Source organism: Hippopotamus amphibius, chromosome 15 (genome assembly GCF_030028045.1).
Source record: "Hippopotamus amphibius kiboko isolate mHipAmp2 chromosome 15, mHipAmp2.hap2, whole genome shotgun sequence".
Lineage (NCBI taxonomy): Eukaryota > Metazoa > Chordata > Mammalia > Artiodactyla > Hippopotamidae > Hippopotamus > Hippopotamus amphibius.
In genome coordinates this window covers 5,032,292-5,055,356 of record NC_080200.1, presented here as the reverse complement: position 1 = coordinate 5,055,356, position 23,065 = coordinate 5,032,292, and the positions used below count along the sequence as shown (strand labels likewise).

Genomic DNA, 23,065 nt, shown 5'->3' with positions numbered 1-23,065 from the left:
TCAAAAATAGAAATGATTTCAGTGAGCCCAGACTCTTGCATCTTCCCATACATAGGAAAATGCTAAATTCCTTAACTTGAGATGAGGCCTCCTGGGCTTAAAGCCCTCAAAATTCCTGATAACTCTCAACTTTTGGGGTGTGAATATTTTTAAGTCTACAGGTAGAAAGTAGATACTTCCAAATCAGAACAAAAGACAAATCTCAACATTTGGGACACTGACACCAATGGTGGACACTCCCAGAAAGATCCATCTGATGGAACAGTTAGAACATTGTCACCCCTTTTTTTCCCACAAGACTATGGACTGGACATTAACAGTGGGGAATTGTAACAGGGAAGAGCTAAATTGGACTCCGTGTTCAATCTGTTTCTTTTACTTTACCCTTTGCTTTTCATTGCTTTTGTTATTATAATTATACATAATTGCCTCAGGGAACTCTGCCCACAGGTGAATGGGAGAAGAAAAGAATAAATTAACACATCCCTTCCCTGAGGCTAGTCATTCCAGGATATGTTTTGCAAGACTGATAACACTCTTTTACTTTTCTTTTCTGCCTCTCCCTCTGATTCTATAAAAGCAACTGGCATCCAGACTCTGATAAGATGGTTTTTTGGAGACACTAGTCTGCCATCTTCTCGGTCTGCCAGCTTTCCAAATAATGTTGTATTCCTTTCCTCAACACCTTGTTTCTGATTCATTGGCCTGTCATGCTGCAGAGCAAGCTTGGACTCAATAACAGTCATAGGACATAAGCTCCATAGACAATGGATCCCTCCTAAGGAAAGTCCTGGCAAACAGTCTGCACTAGTTCAAATGTCCTCCCCAGCTGTGTTGGGGGAGACACCTTGCGCAAGTTTCCAAGGAAGCCAGAGACATCTGCTCAGAAATTGATGGGAGAGTAGAGGACATCTGAAACCCCATCAGGTGTGAAGGGAATTTGGGGGATGCCCTGAACCCCTTTAGGTTAAAGCCTCCCCGTAAATGTTTCTGACACCAGATTCCATTCGAGGAGCACTCTCTCATTCTTCGTTGCATGTTACTCAACATGGGGGGATCCCCCTCCAAGCCAGAAGAGACACCTCTGGAGTTTATCCTTAAGAGTTGGAATTTTTTTTAAATAGAAGGGCTAAGGAAGGAAAAACTTATGTTTTATTGCAGCAGTGCCTGGCCTTTGTATAAGTTGGGGAATGGAAAAAAATGACCTGAAAACCAGTCTCTAAATTACAATACCATTCTGTGAATGGATCTTTATTGCCACAGGATGGGAAAGTGGAGTGAGGGTCCCTAATATTCAGGTTTTCATGGTCCTTTACCAAAATCCTGCCCTATACAGCTCTTGTAATTCAAAACCTGGGGAACCAGAAGACTCTCCCAACATTTTAGATGATCCCCTCTCAGCTCTCCCATCTCTCAGGGGGGAAACCCAGCTCCTCCTACTGCTGACAGTACCCCTACTTCTCCAGAGCCACTTCCTTCTCCAGAGCCCTAACCTACTTCTTCCACTCCCTCTGACTGACCTCAAACTCCACCCCCTTATGTCCCTCCATACCCTCCATTACCCCAAGAAAGAGAAGCTAGTCCCTCTGGGATAACTTGCAGTGGAGCTTCCTATCACCCAGGGTCAGGGAAATTACACCCTATTAGGGAAGTGGCAAATGGCAAAGGGACAATCAGAGTACATGTGCCCTTCTCTTTAACTGACTTAGCCCAATGCAAACAGAAACCGGGCCAATTTTCTGAAGACCCTAATAAGTTTGTTGAAGGGTTTCATGCCCTAGCTCTGGTCTATGATTTCATTTGGAAGGGTGTCCAAGCACTTCTATCTACCTGCTGTACTCCTGAGGGAAAACAGAGAATCTGGACAGCAGCCCAGGGGCACACTGACCAGCTTGCCAGAGACCAACCCCAACATTATGCTATGGGTGGAGATGCAGTCCCAAATCAGGAACCCCTTGGAATTATAATTCCTGCATGGGAACAGAAGCACATGATCCAATGTGTATTAGAAGGGATGAGAAAGTGTATCAAAACATCAGTTAACTATGAAAAAGTTAAAAGAGTGACCCAAGAAGAAAAAGAAAATCCAGCCCTTTTGACAGGCAGCTTGCGGAGGATTTTAGAAAGTATACCAACATAGACCCCTCCACTTCAGAAGAGCAGTCCCTGCTGGAACAGCACATCGTCAGCCAATCCACCCCTGATATTAGGTGGAAATTCCAAAATTTACAATTTGGTCCACAAACCCCCATGCCCCAACTCTTAGATGTGGCCTTTGGGGTGTTTAATAATTGAGATCAAGCTGAGGAGGAAGAGAGAACCCAACGTGAGAAAAGACAGGCCAAGGCACATGCAAACCTGATAGCCGTTGCTGTCAGCCATGCCTTGCAACCTCAGGACAACCCAAGGGGGCCCAGGAAGTCGAACTATCTGTCTGGAGGTAAGACAAACAAGGGGGAGTGCTACAAATGCAAGTCGACTGGCCACTGGGCCCAAGATTGCCAGAAAGAGCCCTCCAGGCCATGCCCAGCCTGCAAACAAAGAAGCCATTAGAAGAGGGACTTGCCTCAGTCCTGAAGGGGAACGGGGGGCTCCCGCTCCCAAGATGGCCGTACTGGATGACTGAGGCATGCCGGGGATTCTGGCAGCTCCCCCCAGTAGATGTCTATCTCCTTCAAGGAGCTCCAGGTACTCCTTGACTTGGCAGGTAAGAAAATCAATTTGTTAGTTGATATGGGAGCCACTTACTCTGTCTTAATTTCTTATGCTGGACCTCTTTCCTCCAAAGCTGTACTGTGACTAATGTCAATGGAAAGCCTCACATCCATTTCTTTAAGACCTCTCACTTGTCAATTTGAGCAGTGGTTGATTTCACATGGCTTTTTAGTTGTACCTGAGTGTCCCACCCCACTACTGGGGAGAGACCTTCTGAGCTCCCTTAGGGCCATACTCCAGTTAGGAGTCCCTGAGCAGCCCCTTATCTTGGCTCTGACTAAGATGGACCAGCCAAAAGAGCAAGGTCCTGTTTTGCAACCCAGTACCTCCCTCATCACAATATCTGTTTGCCTTCTGGTGGACTAACCCCAACTCAGGCCAAATGCAACAATATACCTGGACCATATTGCTTCAGGGATTTCAGGACAGCCCACACTTGTTTGCCCAGGCCCTAGGAAAGGAGCTAAGGGAAATACACCTAAAAGAAGGCACTATTCTACAGTACGTAGATGATATTTTAATATGTAGTCCTACCATGGAGTGGGATCAAATCTCAGGTCAAAATACTATTGAAGTCCTAATTTCCTTGGAACGCAGGGTTACAAGTTCTCCCAGAAAAAGGCACAAATCTCAAAGCAATAAGTTAAATATCTGGGATATATTATAAACCTTGGAAGTAGACAGCTATCTCCAGATAGAAAACAAGCTGTATTAGACCTAAGTGCTCCAAAGATGAAGAAACATCTCCGTACCTTTTTGGGCATGGCAGGATTTTGTAGAATTTGGATTCCAGGATTCAAGCTAATGGCTAACCCCTTACATTAAGCCACTAAAGGCCCAGATACAGAACCATTACTTTGGAATGGGGAACAGAAAAAGGCTTTTAATGATATCAAACAAGCCCTTACCAGAGCCTCTGCTCTGGGTCTCCCCAATGTGAAAAAGCCATTCTTTTTTTTTTTTTGGCTGTATTGGGTTTTTGTTGTGGAACTCAGGCTGCTCTCTCTAGTTGTGGTGCACAGGCTCTCAAACACTTGGGCTGTGAAGTTTGCGGCACACTGGCTCTCTAGTTGAAGTGTGCAAGCTCAGTTGTAGCACATGAGCTTAGTTGCTCTGTGGCATGTGGGATCTTAGTTCCCTGACCAGGGATCAAGCCCACGTCACCTGCATTGGAAGGTGGATTCTTTACCACTGGACCACCAGGGAAGTCCCAAAAGCCATTCATCTTGTATGTGGCTGAAAATTGGAGGGCAGGGCTTCCTAGGTGGCGCAGTGGTTGAGAATCTGCCTGCCAATGCAGGGCACACGAGTTCAATCCCTGCTCCCAGGAAGATCCCATATGCCGTGGAGCATCTAAGCCCATGTGCCACAACTATTGAGCCTGTGCTTTAGAGCCCGTGAGCCACAACTATTGAGCCCATGTGCTGCAACTACCGAAGCCCACGTGCCTAGAGCCTGTGCTCCACAATAAGAGAAGCCACAGCAATGAGGAGCCCGTGCACCACAATGAAGAGTAGCCCCCACTCACCACAACTAAAAAGAAAACCTGTGCACAGCAAAAAAAGATCCAACATAGCCAATAAAATTAATTAATTAATTAATTAATTAATTAATTAATTAAAAAAAAGTGGAGGACAGCTCTGGGGGTCCTTACACAGAAGCTAGGGGAAGTCCCTCAACCTATAGGCTACTTTTCCAAGCAACTAGACGCCATGGCCCAAGGTCAGCCTGGCTGCCTCCGGGCAGAAGCTCCCACCACTTTATTAGTGGAAGAAGCTAACAAGCTCACCTTTGGACAGTCACTGGAAGTCCAGACCCCTCATCAAGTGCAAGAGATTCTAAAGATAAAAGGCCACCATTGGCTACCTGGAAGCTGCCTTATTAAGTACCAGGCTTTGCTCCTCAACTCCCCAGAACTAACCCTCAAACCCTGCCACACTCTTAGCCATGCTACATTAATGCCTGCCAAAAGCCAAGAGCTAACACATTCTTGCCTGGAAACCGTTGACCAGGTCTATGCCTGTAAGTCTGACCTAACAGACCAGGCCATAGAAAACTCCGAGGAAGAATGGTTTACTGATGGCAGAAGTTTCATTAAAGATGGAATAAGGAAGACAGGGTATGCTATCATGAGCGCTCATGGCATCACAGAAGCAAACCCTTTGCCACCTAACACCTCAGCCCAAAAGGCTGAACTGATAGCTCCAACCTGAACCTTAACCCTAGAGGAAGGAAAGATTGTAAATACATACACTGGCTCAAAATATGCCTTCCCTGTTTTACATGCCCATGCAGCTATCTAGAAAGAGAGAGGACTTCTAAATACAAGAAATTCCCGTACCATGTCCATCAACAGATGAATGGATAAAAAAGATGTGGTACATACATACAGTGGAATATTACTTAGCTGTAAAAAGCAATGAAACTGGGACATTTGTAGAGAGATGGATGGACCTAGAGACCGTCATACAGAGTGAAGTGAGTCAGAAAGAGAAAAACAAATATCGTATGTTAACACATACATGCGGACTATAGAAAAATGGTACAAATCAACCAGTTTGCAAGGCAGAAATAGAGACACAGATGTAGAGAACAAACATATGGACACCAAGTGAGGAAAGCGAGGAGGGTTGGGGGGGAATGAATTGGGAGATTGGGATACCAAATTGTACACTCTAAATATATGCAGTTTATTGTATGTTAACTGTATCTCAATAAAAGTTCTTAAAAAAGAAAAGAAATTCCCGTACAAAATATGGGGCTGAGATTTTTTTACCTCTCATAGAAGTGGTTCAATAACCAAAACAGGTAGCAGTCATCCTCTGCCGTGGGCACCAAAAGGGAACTTCTCAAATTTCCCAAGGAAACAATAGGGCAGATCAGGAAGCAAAGAAACAGCCCTGATGCCCGTAACTAAAATGGCATTAATGCCATCCTTTACTCTTTCTAACTCTATACCCAGGTACCCAACTTCCGAAGAGAACTGGGCATGAGAGAGAGGGGGACCTAAGGGAGCAGATGGCTGGTGAAACATAGATCAGAAATTGCTCATCCCTCTCTCTGACCAACGGAAAATTATTAAAGGGCTACAGGATTCTCTCCATCTGGGGAGAGATGCAATATCTAAACTGTTTTCTGACTTCTTACAGGGAAAGGGCTCTTGGAGATAATTAAAAGAGTTAGTTGAGCCTGTGCCCTTTGCACCACTTATAATCCAGGAGGCAACCTCAAGCCTTCCCCTCTCATTAGCCCAGTCCAGAGACGCGGGACTTACCCAAGAGAGGACTGGCGAATACGTTTCACTCAGGTGCCCTCTTTCCAGGGCTTCAAATTCTTACTAGTCTTTATAGATACTTTTACTGGATCCATAAAGGCCTTCCTCATTAAAACAGAGAAGGCAACTGAAGTGGCTAATGAGCTCCTAAAGGAAATTATTCCTAGATTCGAGTTGCCCCATCACCTTCAGATTGACAATAGACCTTCGTTTGTAGCAAAGGTCATGCAACAGGCTTTAGGAATTAAATACCACCTCCATTTGTCCTGGAGACCTCAGTCCTTGGGAAAAGTAGAACAGGCTAATCATACCCTAAAGAAAACCCTGGGCAAACTCTGTCAGGAAACATCACCTGCTACCAATAGCCCTCTTAAGGGTCAGGGCAGCTCCTAAAACAACGACTAAGTTAAGCCCTTTTGAAATGACATACAGAAGGCCATTCCTTACTCTGGAAATGCTAACTGACCCAGAAACCAAGGCTTATTTTAGATACATTATAAACCTAGGCCAGGTCCAGAAGGCTATACAAAAATATGGCAACAAAGTACAGCGCTCTTCAGATGACAGTCTCAGTCACCCTGTTGTGAACCCTGGGGACTGGAGACTTTTAAAGACCTGGAAAAATTAGTCCCCTGGTGACCTTGCACAAGGAAAGCGTCCTTACCAAGTCCTGCTGAACACTCCTATAGCAGCTAAACTCCAAGGTGTCCCCAGATGGGTTCATCTGTCCAGGATGAAACCTCTCTCCACTGGTATGTTACAGGAATATGAAGACCCACATTCCAGCCATCCCTGTGAGTCCACCCCTTCCTCTGAGTCTCCACAGGATCCGGAAGACCCAGGACAGCCTGCAAATTCCAGGTGGATGAGTGAGCCACTCCAAGACTTGAAGCTTTTACTCAAAAAGGACAAAAGATTTTGTAGACCCTAGGCTAGGTACCCATAACCACTATCTTCCTTTTGCCTTCCTGCACGCCAGTGCACTTACCTAATCATTGATATGCTCTGGTAGATTTAGATAGCTCTTGTCTTCTTCACTCTCACCCTTGCTTTCAGAATTCACTGAACTCTCTGCCCATGCTGGGTGACTTAAATATGACTCTGACTGGTGCTTCTATGAAGCTTAGCTTTTCTATGCCTATTTCCCTCATCCACAGGATGGACAGATGACTCTCTGGTTCACACTGCACAAACTCTTGCTTCCTTCATTCTGTTGACAGAATGCTGGATTTGTTTACCCCGAGCTAAGTCCATCATGGACCAGAGTGACCCCCTTGTCCATCCTGTAAGGAATTTTAGCCAATGGATAATGATCTAATGGAAAATGGTCTTCTACCAGAGCCCCAAGGCTCAGAATGGTAATGTACAGGGTCAGAATTGTTCATTTTCCTACTGAAGAAAATTGTAATGTCTCTTGCCTAACCCTCCCCTGAGCAACAGAAGGAGAATATGAAGTCAAACCGGGAGGACAAAGAATTGGCACTAAGGCACCCAGCACTTTATAACGGCCCATTCTAAGCCAGAATTCCACTTAGCTATCTGTTCTCAAACTCCTAACTCACTACCCAAAGGAAGAAGGATCCACATCAAAGAAACAAGTATCAGGATGGACATGGATGGAAAGCTTTGGGTTTATGATTGGAGAACATTTTCATAACAATGGAATTGAATGGCTGAGACTTAAAACCTTAAGCCCCCTAGTCTATTATGTCCTGCCAAGATACATTTTTGTATGCCAGGTAAATAAGAAACCATGGGACCCTAATTGCCTATCCAATAACTCCACACCCATGCAGTGTATACTGGGAACCTTGATTACTCCTTCCTCAATCCACTCCTTAAATGAATCCAAGCACTGGGCTAATTCATTAAAACTGTTTACTCAATTGACTCAAGATTTACCTGGTGGCATCCCAGATGGAGATGCCTATTTCTTTGAGTACACCTTGTTACCAAAGGTGGGGAGAAGCTGCCCACCAACATGTCCTTCAAAATTTGTCTCATACTCTTACTGCCATAGCCAACAGTACCACTAACTCTCTTACTAATTTACAGAAGTCTCTAGATTCGCTGGCCAAGGTGGTACTTGACAACCAATTGGCCCTAGATTATCTGTTGGCAGAACAAGGAGGGGTATGTGCAGTTGCCAACACTTCTTGTTGCACATACAGTAACACCTCTTCCCAGGTCGAGATGGACATTAAGAAAATTTGACAACAAGCCACCTGGCTTTAGCAGGCAGTTAACCACCAATCCTCACTATTCAGTATGGGTGGGGAAATTGAAAACTGGCTTTCTAACTTGTTCTCCTGGATTCTACAAGGTATCAAAATCTTTCTGACAGGAGGTTTCCATTTTCTTATAACCTTCTTCATTTCAGCTGTATTGATTTATGTTATATTTTGCCTAGTGCTCTGTTGTCTTCCATGCTGCTGTAAATCTGCAACTTAGACCTTTCAGTCCAAGAAGGAGGCCTGGGACAAACAGGTTCAGACCTTTCATTTTAGAAACAGAGAAATGTTCTAAATTTTAAGCCTGAGATTAACAAAGATATGCTGCCCTTGTATAACCAGATTCCTACCCTTGCTTGAGTCTCTGATTATAATAGTCTTTTACTAATCTTTAGCCCCTGCTTCTCTAATCTAATTATGTGGTTTGTTTTCTCTAGGGCATCACAGGACAATGGTGATGCAAGGGCTCCAGCCATTCCCCACACCAGATCCTGCTGAAATAACAACAGAAGTCAACCTGGGGCCCCTTAATGAGACAGGGCAAGAGCTCCATTACTCCTGACTCCAACTAGGTAGGGTCTATGAGCCCCATGCCAGCGTGAAGAAGCTACAGAAGACAGACTTTCACCCTTTATCATCCCAATAAAGATTTCTTGGGGTTTATGTCTCTCGAGGGATTTGAGGCAGGTGGTAGATGGGCCCCCAGGGCAAAGAGTTGGAGTTTGTTCTCTGTGGACTGATACTCCAATTTGAAAATAGCAGGACAATCAAGGGAAGAGGCTGGGCCTCGCCCAGATAGAAGATAAGAGACCTCATATTTCTCATTCTCGAAGTCAGGAGACCTCCCCAACTACACATGCGCAGAAAAGTTCCTTGGAGGTCAAAAAGGGAGGGGGTGCCACCCTGTAGTAAATGGTGCTAAGTCTACCCATAGACCTCATTGGTAGAATCCATCTTGGCTAAGAAATGCACTCGGGCACATGGGAGGATCCTGAGATATACCAAATACAGACTCTGAACCAGGCAAATCAAAATGATTGGCCAAAGGAAACCCAGAAGAAACATCCCATGTAAGTGACTTAAACCACCACAAGGGTGTGACTCTCTCTCTCTGAGCCCACCCATGTGTCTATCCACACGCACTGTACTCTTTTTTTCCTCTTAATAAATACTTTACCTGTTTCGCTACTTTCCATCTTTGTGGGAACTCTTTTTCTGCAAAGCCAAAGAGCCAGGGCCTTGTCACTGACCAGTGGTCTAGTGGCTAGGATTTGGTGCTCTCCCTCCTGTGATCCAACCTCAATCACTAACCAGGAACTGAAACCCTGATTCAAGCCACTGCAAGGCCAAGGCCACCTGAGATCAATTCAAGTTATGGGAAGAAGCAATAAGGGAAAATATCTCCTGGATCATAAGAGACTAGTAAGACAGAGGATCCAGTGAATCTTTAATTATCAACAGGGTCTAAACCAGAAATTAGCACCAGGAGTGACACGTCAACAAGAATTTTTGCCTGATCTGGAAGGAGCCTCCCAGTGCTATGGGACAAAATTTGGTCATGAAATGTCTCCCCAATATTAGTTGAATTCCTGACCAAGAAGAGGATCTGAAAAATGGAATATTTCTTGCCATATCAGTAAACAAAGGATGTCACAGTCATCAGTGATTGCAGCCACAGTCTAAGGTGAGCTGGTGAACCTTGAGGGAACTCAGGAAGGAAAGAATATCTGCCATCTAGCAGCCATCAGACTGCAGCCACTCCCTATGGTGAGCCCTGAGGAAACTTAGGATGTGAAAACATGGGATACTGGCCTTAGACACAAGGCTGGGTCAAAAATTATCCACACTCCAGTTATATTAAAATTTCTGTAAATTCTACAGCCAGAGTGTGGATAATTTTTGACTCACCCTGATAGATGAGGTGTATATCAAAGGAATGATTTCAATAAGCCCAGACTCTTGCATCTTCCCATATAGCAAAGCACTAAATTCCTTAACTCGAGATTTCTGGTTTTCCTTTCATTAACGATAATCTTTTGATATTCAGACTACCTGCCCTTTGTTGCACAACTTCTGTATAACCTGGCTCCCCCTTCGCCTGCTCAGAGCAGTTCTCTCAGGGTTACTTGAGATGCCACCTCCCGGGCTTGGAGTCCTAAAACTTCCCGCCGAATAAAACACGATGTTCAGCTTTCAGGTTGTGCATATTTTTTAAGTCAACACTAGCTATTCAGGGGAGTCACGTGTCTGTAGCCAAGCTGCAGTGGTTCGATTATTTTTGGTTTACATGAAATTTGGAAGGAAACCAGAACAGCAAGAGCATGAAGGAATCTACACCTACATAGCATCCAAAAGAAGGAATCACAGCTACCCACACTAGTGTGGACAGATTTCAAAGAAACACAGTTGAGCAAAAGTATCAGGGTCAAGGTGGCCCTTCTCACACCATAGCTGCTGAACAGCTAATGCATTGCCGGCCTGTACTCTTTTGCACGACTGCATTCCTAGCCCAGGTACTTTCCTTGTAAATAGATCTGATAATTGCTCTTAATAAACATAGCTATTCATATATCAGGGGACAGGGAAAATCGTGAGGACACATCTCCACTCTGGCTCAGTAATCGTACTATTCTGCTTCTATCTCTTCCCCTTTCCCTCCCCCAGACCTTGGGTCCATAAAAGGCACAAACCTTTTGTTTAGGTTTCCCAGAGCTGTGAGACAACCCCTACATCTGTGCTGTTCCAGCTGACTCTCCACCGGCGCTCGCCATTCCTGGGGAACGGAGAACAGCGGAAGGTCAGTGCTTTCTGCTTCATAGCTTCTTTCTCACATCACAGTAAGTGATTAGAGCCTTAACTGTTACTTTCATTTTAACTCACCTTAATGGGCTACGTGGACATCTAGCAGCTTGGCTCTCTCTGCCTCATTTGAACGGCTGCGTGGCTCGCACTTTTCAATCGCCATCTTGGCTTCTTGTAACTTGGTTAAATGCCAAAGCTTGCATATGAAAAATTAGAGGAAATGTGAGGCCCTGGGAGATGTAATAACCCATCTCCAGAGAGGATCATCTTTTCTTTCTTTTAGGCAGCTAAATTGGAGCCCCTAATCCACCCAGGGATTGAGGTGATCTGACACTGGGCTTTAATCTCTGTGAGAACTGGTGTATTTCTGGATTTTTTCTCACTTTACCACATGTCTTGGGTGTTCCTTGGTGGGAGAAAAAAAAAAAAGTCCATTTTTTTGTCCCTCCAGTTTCATAAGTGGTAGGAGGAAAAAACTGTATTTTTTGTCCCTCCAGCTTCACAAGTATGTTGAAAGCTTTGCTTGCCTCCTCCACCTCTGAGTCATCCCTGGCAGAACTTATTGATCGAACCCCGTGTGAAAAGCAGCTGCAGACCTCTGAAAAATGCCACATTTTGGTTCTGCAAATTTTCCCAGTCTTGCTAGTCCTCCCAATTATACAAACAGATTATTTTTATATATGCTGTCCAGATTTTCTAGCTGCTCTGATAGGGAAAAAAAAAAAAATCACAGGCTCCAAACATTGAAACCAGAATATGCCATTTAAAAGAGCCACAGGAACACAACATTGAAAATCAACTATACTTCAAAAAAATAAATTTAAAAAAAATAAAAATAAAAGAGCCACAAGAAGAAAAGTGGGAACCCCATACTTCAGTATTTTAACTCCCAAAACTAGAGTCTCAAAATGTTTTTTCAGGTTTGCTTTGGGGTCCACAGGGAGGGGAGAGCCTTACACTCACAAGTCAACTTCAAAAGACTGTTACATTTGAAAAGGATCGAAATGTACATTTTGGGGGAAGCAGGGCAAGGCTCAGTGTTCATTCCAAAAAACAGAAGAGTGTATCACACTGAAGATGCAAAGATAGGCTGTGAAACTATATCAACAGAGGAACATATTAATGATCCCTCTGTTACTTGAAACTTTTAAGACTGAGACTTGTAACTAATGTGAAATTCTATTGATTGTGGAAAGACTAATTATGTCATTGTACCCAACCTGTGGTTATGGAAATTGATACATTTATGGCTGCATACTGATTGGGCTATAAATATGTCTTTGCAACCGCTGGGTACTGCATTGTTTCCCAGGGCTGCTGTAAGAGAGTATCACAAACTCGGTGGCTTAAAACAACAGAGATTTGTCCTCTCACAGTTCTAGAGGCCAGAAGTCCAAGATCAACACGTTGGTAGGCCCATGGTGCCTGTGAAGATTGTAGAAGAGGCTGTTTCCTCATTTCTCCTACCTTCTGCTGGCCATCCTTGGCATTCTTTCACTTGTAGCGGCATCACTCCAATCTCTGGCTTTCTTCACCTGTATGTGTCTGTGTGTGTGTGTGTGTGTGTGTGTGTCTGTGTGTGTGTGTCTGTGTGTCTGTGTATTTAGGGAAAACTCAGCCTTCCTCCTCTTTCTCCTTTAACCTCACACCACTATCACACTCAACGACATTTCTGATGCCGGATATGTGGGTTTTCCCCACACCGAGCGATTCTTGGACACCAGCTGACTGTCTGACAATTCAGCTCAATTCTGACACTCTCTATCCAGAGATAGGGTCAGGTCCCACAGGTTAAGGGCTCAGTCCACAAGAATAGCCCCCCTCTCAACTTCAGTCCAAGCTGTCATTTGCGCATCTGACCACACAACTATAGATCAGACATTCCGACAACCCCCTCCTTGGTTTCAATTAATTTGCTAGAGTGGCTCACAGAACTCAGAAGAATATTTTACTTACCAGATTATAAGTTTATTATACAGGATGTAACTCAGGAGCAGCCAGAAGGAAGGGATGCATGGGGGAAAGTATGGGGAAAGAGCACGAAGTCCCCTCCAAGCACACCACTCTCCCCAAGCTCCACGTGTTCACCAATCCAGAAGCTCTCTGAACTCCAGCCTTTTGGGTTTTATGGGGGTTGTGTTAATAAGCAAGATTGATTAAATCATTGGCCATCGGAAATTGATTCAACCTCCAGTCTCTCTCTCCTTCGCAAAGATCAGCGATTGGATTGAAAATTTCAACCTTCTAATTATGCAGTTGGATTTCCTGGCAACCAGCATCTTCACTTGGGGCTTTCCAAAAGTCACCTCATTAATAACTAAAGACACCTACATCACATCCCTCACTTAGGAAATTCCAAGGGATTTTCGGAGTTTTGTGCCAGGAACGGGGATGAAAACCAAATTATATATATTATCATGAAACACAATATCACAATCTGTTTCTCTTCTCTTCTTATAAGAATACCATCCTGATTGCATTGAAAGCCCATTCTCATGGGCTCTCAATCTTACATTTTTATTATACCTGCAAGGACTTTATTTCCAAATAAAGTCATATTCACAAGTACCAGGGGTTAGAACTTGAACATATCCTTCTTAGGGACACAATTCAATCTATTATAGTCACCATCAATTTAAGAGACTCTTGAAGGAGGTAGACAAGGTGAGAAATGATGAACCACAGTGAGCACTATAAAGATGGTTATGGGGAATTCCATGATTCCACTGCCGAGGGCCCAGGTTCAATCCCTGGTTGGGCAACTAAGATCACACAAGCCACGCAGTGCAACCAAAAAAAGAAAGAAGGACGGTTATGCATCTCACCATCAGATTGGTCCAGTATTCTAATTCATCATGGCTGAGGTTGTTTTCCTACTGTGCTCTTTCCTTGGTTCGCCTTCAACGCCACAGGGTAATCCCCTTTGCCCTTCTAAATGGCAGTTTACACGGCTCAAGGCTTTCTGAATCTTCAATAGTATCTGTGACTTCTGGCAGCATCAGATTCCACACATTTAGGGGCAATTTTGATACAGTTGTGGCTTCTTGTCAATAGATCAGTATAGAGCTGACTTGAAATTATATTTGTGCATCCTTGTGAGTTGTCCAAGGTTTGGGAGCAGTAGAAAGGCGTTGTGAGGAGTCTTTGGGGTGCTGATGCTCTGCAGCTTCTTGCCCTAGGTGTTGGTGACATAAATGTGTTCAGTTTGTGAAAATTAATCAAATCTGTATACTTATAATAGATGCACTTTTCTGTATGTAAGTTACGCTTCGATGAAAGCTTTTTCCAACTTCATTGAAATATAATTGGCAATATAAAGCGTCACCTTGTCTACCTTAAGCTGCGTAAGCTTAAGGTAGACAAGGTGATGGTTTGATACACATATATATTGCAGAATGATTAACACAATGAGGTTAGTTAACACATCTATCACCTCACATAATTACAATTTTTGTTTGCGTGATGAGAATATTTTTTACTCTCTTAGCAACTTTCAAGTATATAATTATAGTATTGTTACCAACTCTCACCACACTGTACATTAGGCCCCCACGACTTCCTCATAACAGGATGTTTGTTTCATTTGACCAACATATTTTCATTTCCCCCACCTCTCAGCTCCTGGCAACTCCCAGTCTACTCTCTGCTTCTGTGAATTTGATTAATTTAGATGGCTAAAAGTTGACACTTCTGTTTCTGGCCATGATAGAGCAACAGGGATCAGATTTTTTAACCCTCTCACCTTAAACAACTAAAGCACTGTTCAAAATATATAAAAAGATCATTTTAAGACATTGAACAGCAGGCCTCTCAGGACAATGATTCCCTGAGAGGAGATAAACAATAAGGGGTTAAGTAAAGACTTCTTAACCATGGGAATTCCCTGGCTGTCCAGTGGTTAGGACTCCACAATTTAACTGTCAAGGTCCCTGGTTCAATCCCTGGTCAGGAAAATAAGATTCCACAAGCTGCGTGGAGCAACCAAGAAAGAAACAAACAAACAAAAAAAGACTTCTTAACCAGGACACTAAAAACTTGAACCATAAAAGAATGATCTAATGGACTTCATAAAAATTAAAAGTGTTTGCTCTTCTAAATACACAATTAAGAAAATGAAAACTCAATCACAGAGAGAGAAAAATATTCGTGTATTTTATATCACGCATCTAGAGATGGATTTGTACCCAGAATGTATTTTACAAATTCTTACAACTCAGTAATTAGAAGACAAAACCTCAGTGAAAAAAACTGTCTAAAAATGGGATAGATATGTCCCAAAAGGAAATATACAGATGGTAAATGAACACATGAAAAGTTGCTCAATATTGCTAGTCACTAGGGAAGTGCAAATTAAAAAACAATAAATTACCATAAGAATGAATAAACTGGGCTACTCTGGTGGTGCAGTGGTTAAGAATCTGCCTGCCAATGCAGGGGACACAGGCTCGATCCCTGGTCTGGGAAGATCCCACATGCCATGGAGGAATTAAGCCCATGCACCACAACTACTGAGCCTGCATTCTAGATCCTGAGAGCAACAACTACTGAGCCTATGCTCAGCAACTAAGATGCCTAGAACCCATGCCCTGCAACAAAAGAAGCCACTGCAATCAGAAGCTCACACACTGCAATGAAGAGTGACCCCCACTCTCCACAACCACACAAAGCCCATGCACAGCAACGAAGACCCAATGCAGCCAATAAATAAAAATAAATAAATAAAATTAAAGTTACTAGAACTAATAACTAAGTTAAGCAAGTTTTAAAAAAAATGAATAAACTAATGTCACGAACCATACCAAGTATCATTGAGGATGTGGAGGAACTGGAACTCTCATGCACTCTTGATAGAGAAATAGTTGGTAGTTTCTTACAAAGTTAAACATACACCTACCATATGATCTGCAATCCCTAGGAATTTGCCCCAGAGAAATGATAACATATGTCCACATAAAGACCTATACACAATGTTCATACCATCATTATTCATAATAGCCCCAGACTGGAAACAACACAAATATGCCCATCAGCTGATGAACATACAAGAAAATGAAGAAACATCAACACTTTGGAATACTACTCAACAATAAAAAGGCACAGAACATTGATACACATAACACAATGGACAAATCAAAAACATTATGCTACGAGGACTGTGCCAAGCATGAATGATTACATACTGTGTGATTCCACGTATGCAAAATTCTAGGAGAGGCAAGACTGTAGTGGCAGAAGGTAGATCAATGGTTGCCTCAGGATGGATTAGAGAGAATAACCGCAAAACAGACATGAGATAACTTTTGGGGGTGACAGAAATGTTCTAGAAGTTGATCATGGTGGTGTTATATGACCTTACATATTTGATAGAACTCATCACACTCTACACTTAAAATGGACTAATATATTAACATATTGGACCTCCCTGGTAGTGCAGTGGTTAAAAATCTGCCTGCCAATGCAGGGGACACAGGTTCGATCTCTGGTCTGGGAAGATCCCACATGCCGTGGAGCAATTAAGCCTGTGCACCACAACTCCTGAGCTTGTACATCACAACTACTGAAGCCCATGCAGTTAAAGTCCATGGTCCGCAACAAAAGAAGCCACCACAATGAGAAGCTCATGCACCACAATGAAGAGTAGCCCCCGCTCACCAAAACTAGAGAAAGACCGCATGCAGCAACAAAGACCCAATGCAGCCAATATACATACATATATATGTATAATCATACCTAAATTAAAAATAAACCTTCACATTTATGGTGGCAAAAACTGAAAATAAGAGTACCGATGAGTTCATTGAGTAGCTAAATCATGTCAGCAACACCCTATTCTGTGAGGAAATTACTATACAGTTGACCTTTGAACAACCTGAAGGTTAGGGGTGCTGATCCTTCACTTGGTCAAAAATCTGAATATAACCTATAGTCAGCCTTCAGTACAGGGGTTTCCTCCATAACTGAGGGTCCACATCCGCAGATTCAACCAACCTCTCTCTGATTGTGTTGTACTGATCTCGGAGAAACAGCAGTGAGCAGTGGCTCGGAGTGAGATCTTAGTTCCCTGCCCAGGAACTGAACCCGGGTAGCCTGGATGAAAACCAGGAATCCTGGCCACTAGTCCAGCAAGAGCTAGAGGCTAGAAGCAAATTTTCCCTGGCTTTTGCCTCCCTTTGAAAGCAAGAATGTTTCAAGGAGGCAAAAACTGCAAAAACAGGTACTAAGTTTATCATTAGAGGTACACCACAAATGGGAGGGTACACAGAGAAACAGTTTGTTTGGTGAAGACGGAAGCAAGGTAGAGACACACACCTGGAGAGAAAGGATGTGGGCATCCTCCCTAATGAGGAGGAGCACACTAAAGAGGCTTTTAAATCATTTATATAGGGCAGTTCTTCCAGGTCTTTGTTTATCTCTGGCCAATTATCTGGTTTCTTTCTCCACACCTGACCTGCCCTAGGACCCTCCCCAACATGTGTGTGGAACTTTTTTCCAAAATGGATACCAGCCCAGAGGCCTATGGGAGGCCTTGGCATCACCTATTATGGGGTGGCATCTGCTCTTTTTTGACCCCCAAAGACCCTGTCTGCACATGTGCAGTGTCCCGCTTGCCCCAAGGATGGGAAATATATGACCTCTTGATCTTTTACTCAGGCAGGGTTTAGCCCCTCTCTGTCCCTGCCATGACTGTTATCTGAGCGTGTCCACGGGAGGCAAAGTCCAGCTATTTACCCTGTTCTTGTCGTTATTTCCATCTCAAAGTGCAAACGTGGGGCTAGTTGTAAATATCTAGCCTAGAGCCCACCTACCTCCTTCTTCAGGAAATGCAAACAGGAGACTTGTGGTAAATGCCAAGCCTGGAGCCCATCTCCGTTCTCTACTGTAGTATTTCTGATTTAAAAAAATCTGCACCCATGCGTACGTTGGCCCATGAAGTTCAAACCCAAGTTGTTCAAGGGTTGACTGTACTTTTGTCCAAAAAAGTAACTGTCGCTGGTCCAAGCGTGGGTTGGGAAAGAATTTCCAGACATGCAACATTTCAGAAGAGAGTGTCTTTATTCGGAACAAAGAACAGAGTTGAGTGAGGGCTGCTGTAAAGACAGTGGGATGACTTCCTGGCAGACCAGGGAGAGCCAACCCTTTCTTGGGCTTGCAGCCAATTTTTATACCCTCAAAATGATAAGGTTTCCAACTAGAAGGGTGGCCTCAGGTGATTGGTCAGCTTGCTGGATGTTGGATATTCTACTTAGTAAGGAGTTGGGGGGCTGTTCTGCCAAAGCCTTGGGGGGTGGGGCTGTTCCACCAAGGTCAAGAGAGCCCTTGTCAACAGCTGCTATTGGACTCAATCTAGGGACTTCTTTTCTTCTGTGTCTTTGCCGTAGGGCTCCACAGTGACCACTATTGGTCAACTTTCCAATTCCTTTTCGTTGAAGATAACGCCCAGGAGACTGACCCTCCAAACTCGCAGCTGGCCTGCTTACCCCAACTTTATCACACAGATGGCATACTAGTGGCTTCAGATTCTTCAGGAAACCGTCTGACTGGGGATAGGGGAAGTCTAGCTTTTCACAGATCTAGAACACTGAATGTGAGGTCACATATCTTTTTTATTTTTATTTTTTTTAAAGAATTTTTTTTAAGATCTCCAAATTGTTTTTTTCTTTTAATTTATTTATTTGTTTTATTTTTATTTATTGGCTGTGTTGAGCCTTCATTACTGCACATGGGCTTTCTCTAGTTGCGGTAAGCTGGGGCTACTCTTCGTTGCGGTGTGCGGGCTTCTCAGTGCAGTGGCTTCTCTTGTTGCAGGGCACAGGTTCTAGGCATGCAGACTTCAGTAGTTGCAGCACATGGGCTCCGTAGTTGTGGTGCATGGGCTTAGTTGCTCCGCGGCATGTGGGATCTTCCCAGACCAGAGCTCAAACCTGTGATCCCTGCATTGGCAGATGGATTCTTTACCACTGCGCCACCAGAGAAACCCCATATATCTTTTTTTAAATCATGTTAACCTTAATGTGTGAAACTTTTGTCAGTCATACCTCAGCAAAGCTGGGGAAACAAAATCTTTAAAAATTTAAAAACCACGTTAGTTTCTATTCCTCAGGACTGAACTTTGGCTTTCTGGCAGACTGCCTACAGAAATGACCTCAATCAGTCTTCCCATTTTTGCACACAGGTGCCACTTCTCCTGTCAAGAAGTAGGGTCTACTTCCCATTTCCTTGGATCTGGGTTGACCTTTTGATTTACTTTGCCCAAAAGAATACAATGGAAGTAACGCCGTCCCAACACAGTTATTCTAGGGTCTAGGTCCTAGAAGAACTGGCAGCTTCCATTTTTGCCATCTTGGGGTTCAGCCACCAAGTAAAGAAGTTTGGGAGAATTTTGGAAGACAGTGTGTCAGTTTCTCGCAAAACTAAACATACTCTTATATGATCTGGCAATCACACTCCTTGAATTTATCCAAAGGAGCTGAAAACTTACGTTCACACAGAAACCTGCCCACAGGGACTTCCTTGGTGGTCCACTGGTTAGGACTCCGTGCTTTCACTGCCGGAGATCGAGTTTGATCCTTGGTCAGGGAACCAAGATCCCGAAAGCTGCTCAGTGTGGCCAATAATAATAATAATAATAGTGATAGTGTAAAAATAGCTGCCACTAGTTCCTTACTACAGCTAACCTTGTGCTAAAGACTTTATGAATATTAACTCCTTTAATCTTTATAGCAAGTCTATGAGATAGACAGCATTATTACCTTCAGGGAACTGAGGTACAGAGAGGTTAAGTAACTTGCTCAAGGTCACAGAGCTGGTAAGTGATAAAGTCAGAATTCAAATTTAGGCTCAGGGTTCATAACTAAGGTAAGAAAAATGAGTCATTAGTACAGAGTCAGATCCAATCTTTATTTGAAACATTTTGAATGAAGGTGTTCAAAAATTACAAACTTCCCGCTATAAAATAAATAAATCATGGGGATGTAATGTACAGCATGGTGACTATAGTTAAGAATACTGTATTGTATATTTGAAAGTTGCTAAGAAAGTAAGATCTTAAAAGTTCTCATCACAAGAAAAAATGTAAAAAAAAAAAATTAACATTGGGTTCATCATGTATTTTTTTGCCCTAATTTTTTGATTTTTAAAAATGTTGGACTTCCTAGGTGGCATGGGGGTTTAGAATCCACCTGCCAATGTAGGGGACACAGGTTTGATCGCTGCTCCAGGAAGATCCCACATGCCACAGAGCAACTAAGCCCATGCACCACAACTACTGAGCCTGAGCTCTAGAGCCCATGAGCCACAACTGTTGAGCCCATGCGCTGCAACTACTGAAGCCCATGTGCCTAGAGCCCATGCTCCACAACAAGAGAAGCCACCGCAATGAGAAGCCTGCGCACCACAGTGAAGAGTAGACCCTGCTCGCTGCAACTAGAGAAAGCCTGTGTGCAGCAATGAAGACCCAACACAGCCAATAAATAAATAAATAAACAAACAAACATAAAATATTATATGGAATATTATTTATCTTGATCGCTGGGTTTAGGGGTACCCCCTTGAATTTTGTCCCTGAGTGCCCGCCTTACTTATCTCACTCTGCAAGGCTGGCTGGCTTTAGAATCTGAGCTATTCATTTATTTATTTATTTACTTTAATTTTTTATTTACACTGCACTGCATGTGGGATCTTAGTTCCCCCACCAGGGATCGAATCCCCGCCCCCCGCATTGGAGCATGGAGTCTTAACCATTGGACTGCCAGGGAAGTCCCAGAATCTGAGCTTTTAGACTCTGGGTCACACAATCCCAAATCTCCATAGGGGTCCTGAAGCAGGAGACAGATGGGCCCGAGGCTGAGCAGCTGGAGTCCATGCCCTGTGGACAGAAACTGCATAACAGCAGAAGCGAGAGAGAAGGCTGGGACCTGCCCAGATAAAAGACCACATATTCCTCATTCTCCAAGTCAAGGAGACCCCCCCCCGCCCCCCGCCGACTACACATGCACAGAAAGGCTCCTTGAAGGTCGAAAGAGATGGGGTGTCACTTCATAGTAAATGATGTCAACTCCCCATAGGCCTCTTTGCTAGAATCCATCTTGGCTAAGAGATGCGCGTGCACACATGGGAGGACCCTGAGATACACCACATACAGACTCACAAGCAGGCAAATCAAAATGGTTGGCCAGGGACTTCCCTGGTGGTCCAGTGGTTAAGACGTGGGCTTTCACTGCTGTGGACCCAGGTTCGATCCCTGGTCAGGGAACTAAGATCCCACAAGCTGCACTGTGCAGAAAAAAAGAAGAAGGATGAATGGGCCAAAGGAAACCCAGAAGAAATGCCCCACGTGAGTGATTCAAACTACCATGAGGGCGCGACTTTCTCTCTGAGCCCGCCTGTGTGTCTAGCCACACGTACTCTTTTTCCTCCTAATAAACACTTTACTTGCTTCACTACTTTCCATCTCTATGTGGAAATTCATTTCTACACAACTGATGGGCCAGGACCTTGTCATTGACCACTGGTCCCTGGTGGTCTAGTGCTATGATTCAGCACTCTCAGTGCCATGGCCTGACTTCAATCTGTGGCCGGGAACCTCAACCCTGCTTCAAGTTGCTGCAGCTCGAGGCCACCTGAGATCGTATTTGGTGCCAAAACCTGGGAATTCAAGGTAAACCATGGGCTTCGCCCAGCTATGGCTTGAGGCCTCTGACTTTCACTGTTGCCTTCTTTCTCTTGCTCTCTGCTTCACTTTCTTTTCAAGTCCCACCCCTCAGGCCCTCAGGTCCTGACACCCATGGCATTTTCCATTGCAGCCAACTCCAGTTCCTCCAGGAGTTCCCTCCTTCGCTCCAGGCCTTGGCAGTCCATACAATGCAATGGGCAGCCTATTGGACTGGCTACTTTCAAACAGACCACAATGCTCCCCTTCAAGGACAGCCCTGGCAGTGCAAACATCCCCTATTGGGGACCACTCAAAGAAGGACCAGAGACATCTGGTCAGGGATCGATGAGAGAGTGGAGGGCACTCAAAATTCCATCAAGTTCAGGATTTGAAGGAAATTCAGTGGACATTCTGAATCTCCTTCAAGTGCCTCCTAGTAATGTTTCCAGGACACTGGACTTCATTTCTAGGAGCACGGTTAAGCCAGACAGGCTGAAAAAGGGAAAGCTTAGGTCCTGCTATAACATTGCCTGAACTTTATTTAAGTTTGGGGAAGGAAAATGGCCTGAAAATGGGTCTCTTAGGGACTTCCCTCGTGGCATGATGGTTAAGAATCTGCCTGCCAGCACTATTTACAGTAGCCAGGACATGGAAGCAACCTAAATGTCCAACAACAGATGAATGGATAAAGAAGATGTGATACATATATACAATGGAATATTACTCAGCCATAAAAAGGAATGAAATTGGGTCATTTGTAGAGACATGGATGGACCTAGAGACCGTCATACAGTGAAGTGAGTCAGAAAGAGAAAAACAAATATCATATATTAACACATATATGTGGAATACAGAAAAATGGTGCAAATCAACCAGTTTGCAAGGCAGGAATAGAGACACAGATGTAGAGAACAAACATATGGACACCAAGTGGGGAAAGCAGGGGTGGGGGTGGGGGTTGTGGGGAATGAATTGGGAGATTGGGATTGCCATATATACATTACTAATAAGAAAAAAATATCAAATTGTACACTTTAAATATATGCAGTTTATTGTATGTCAGTTGTATCTCAATAAAAGATCTGAAAGAAAAAAAATCTGCCTGCCAATGCAGGGGACACAGATTCAATCCCTGGGCCAGGAAGGTCCCACATGCCAAGGAGCAACTAAGCCCATGAGCCACAACTACTGAGCCAAAGAGCCACAACTGCTGAGCCTGCATGCTGCAACTACTGAAGCCCACCCGCCTAGAGTCCGTGCTCTGCAACGAGAGAAGACACCGCAATGAGAAGCCCACACACCACAACTAAGAGTAGCCCCTGCTCACTGCAACTAGAGAGAAAGCCCACGTGCAGCAATGAAGACCCAATGCAGCCAAAAAACAATAAGTAA

General features: G+C 43.9%; 1 protein-coding gene across 1 annotated transcript in view; it reads left to right on the top strand.

The window, feature by feature from the left end:
* Positions 1 to 4,427: 4,427 nt before the first annotated feature.
* Positions 4,428 to 23,065, top strand: part of CD70 (CD70 molecule) — a 39,616-nt gene continuing 20,978 nt past the window's right edge. The window contains 2 exon segments of the mRNA XM_057710037.1: positions 4,428 to 4,437; positions 10,967 to 11,017. Coding sequence (XP_057566020.1) covers positions 4,428 to 4,437; positions 10,967 to 11,017 — 61 coding nt within the window.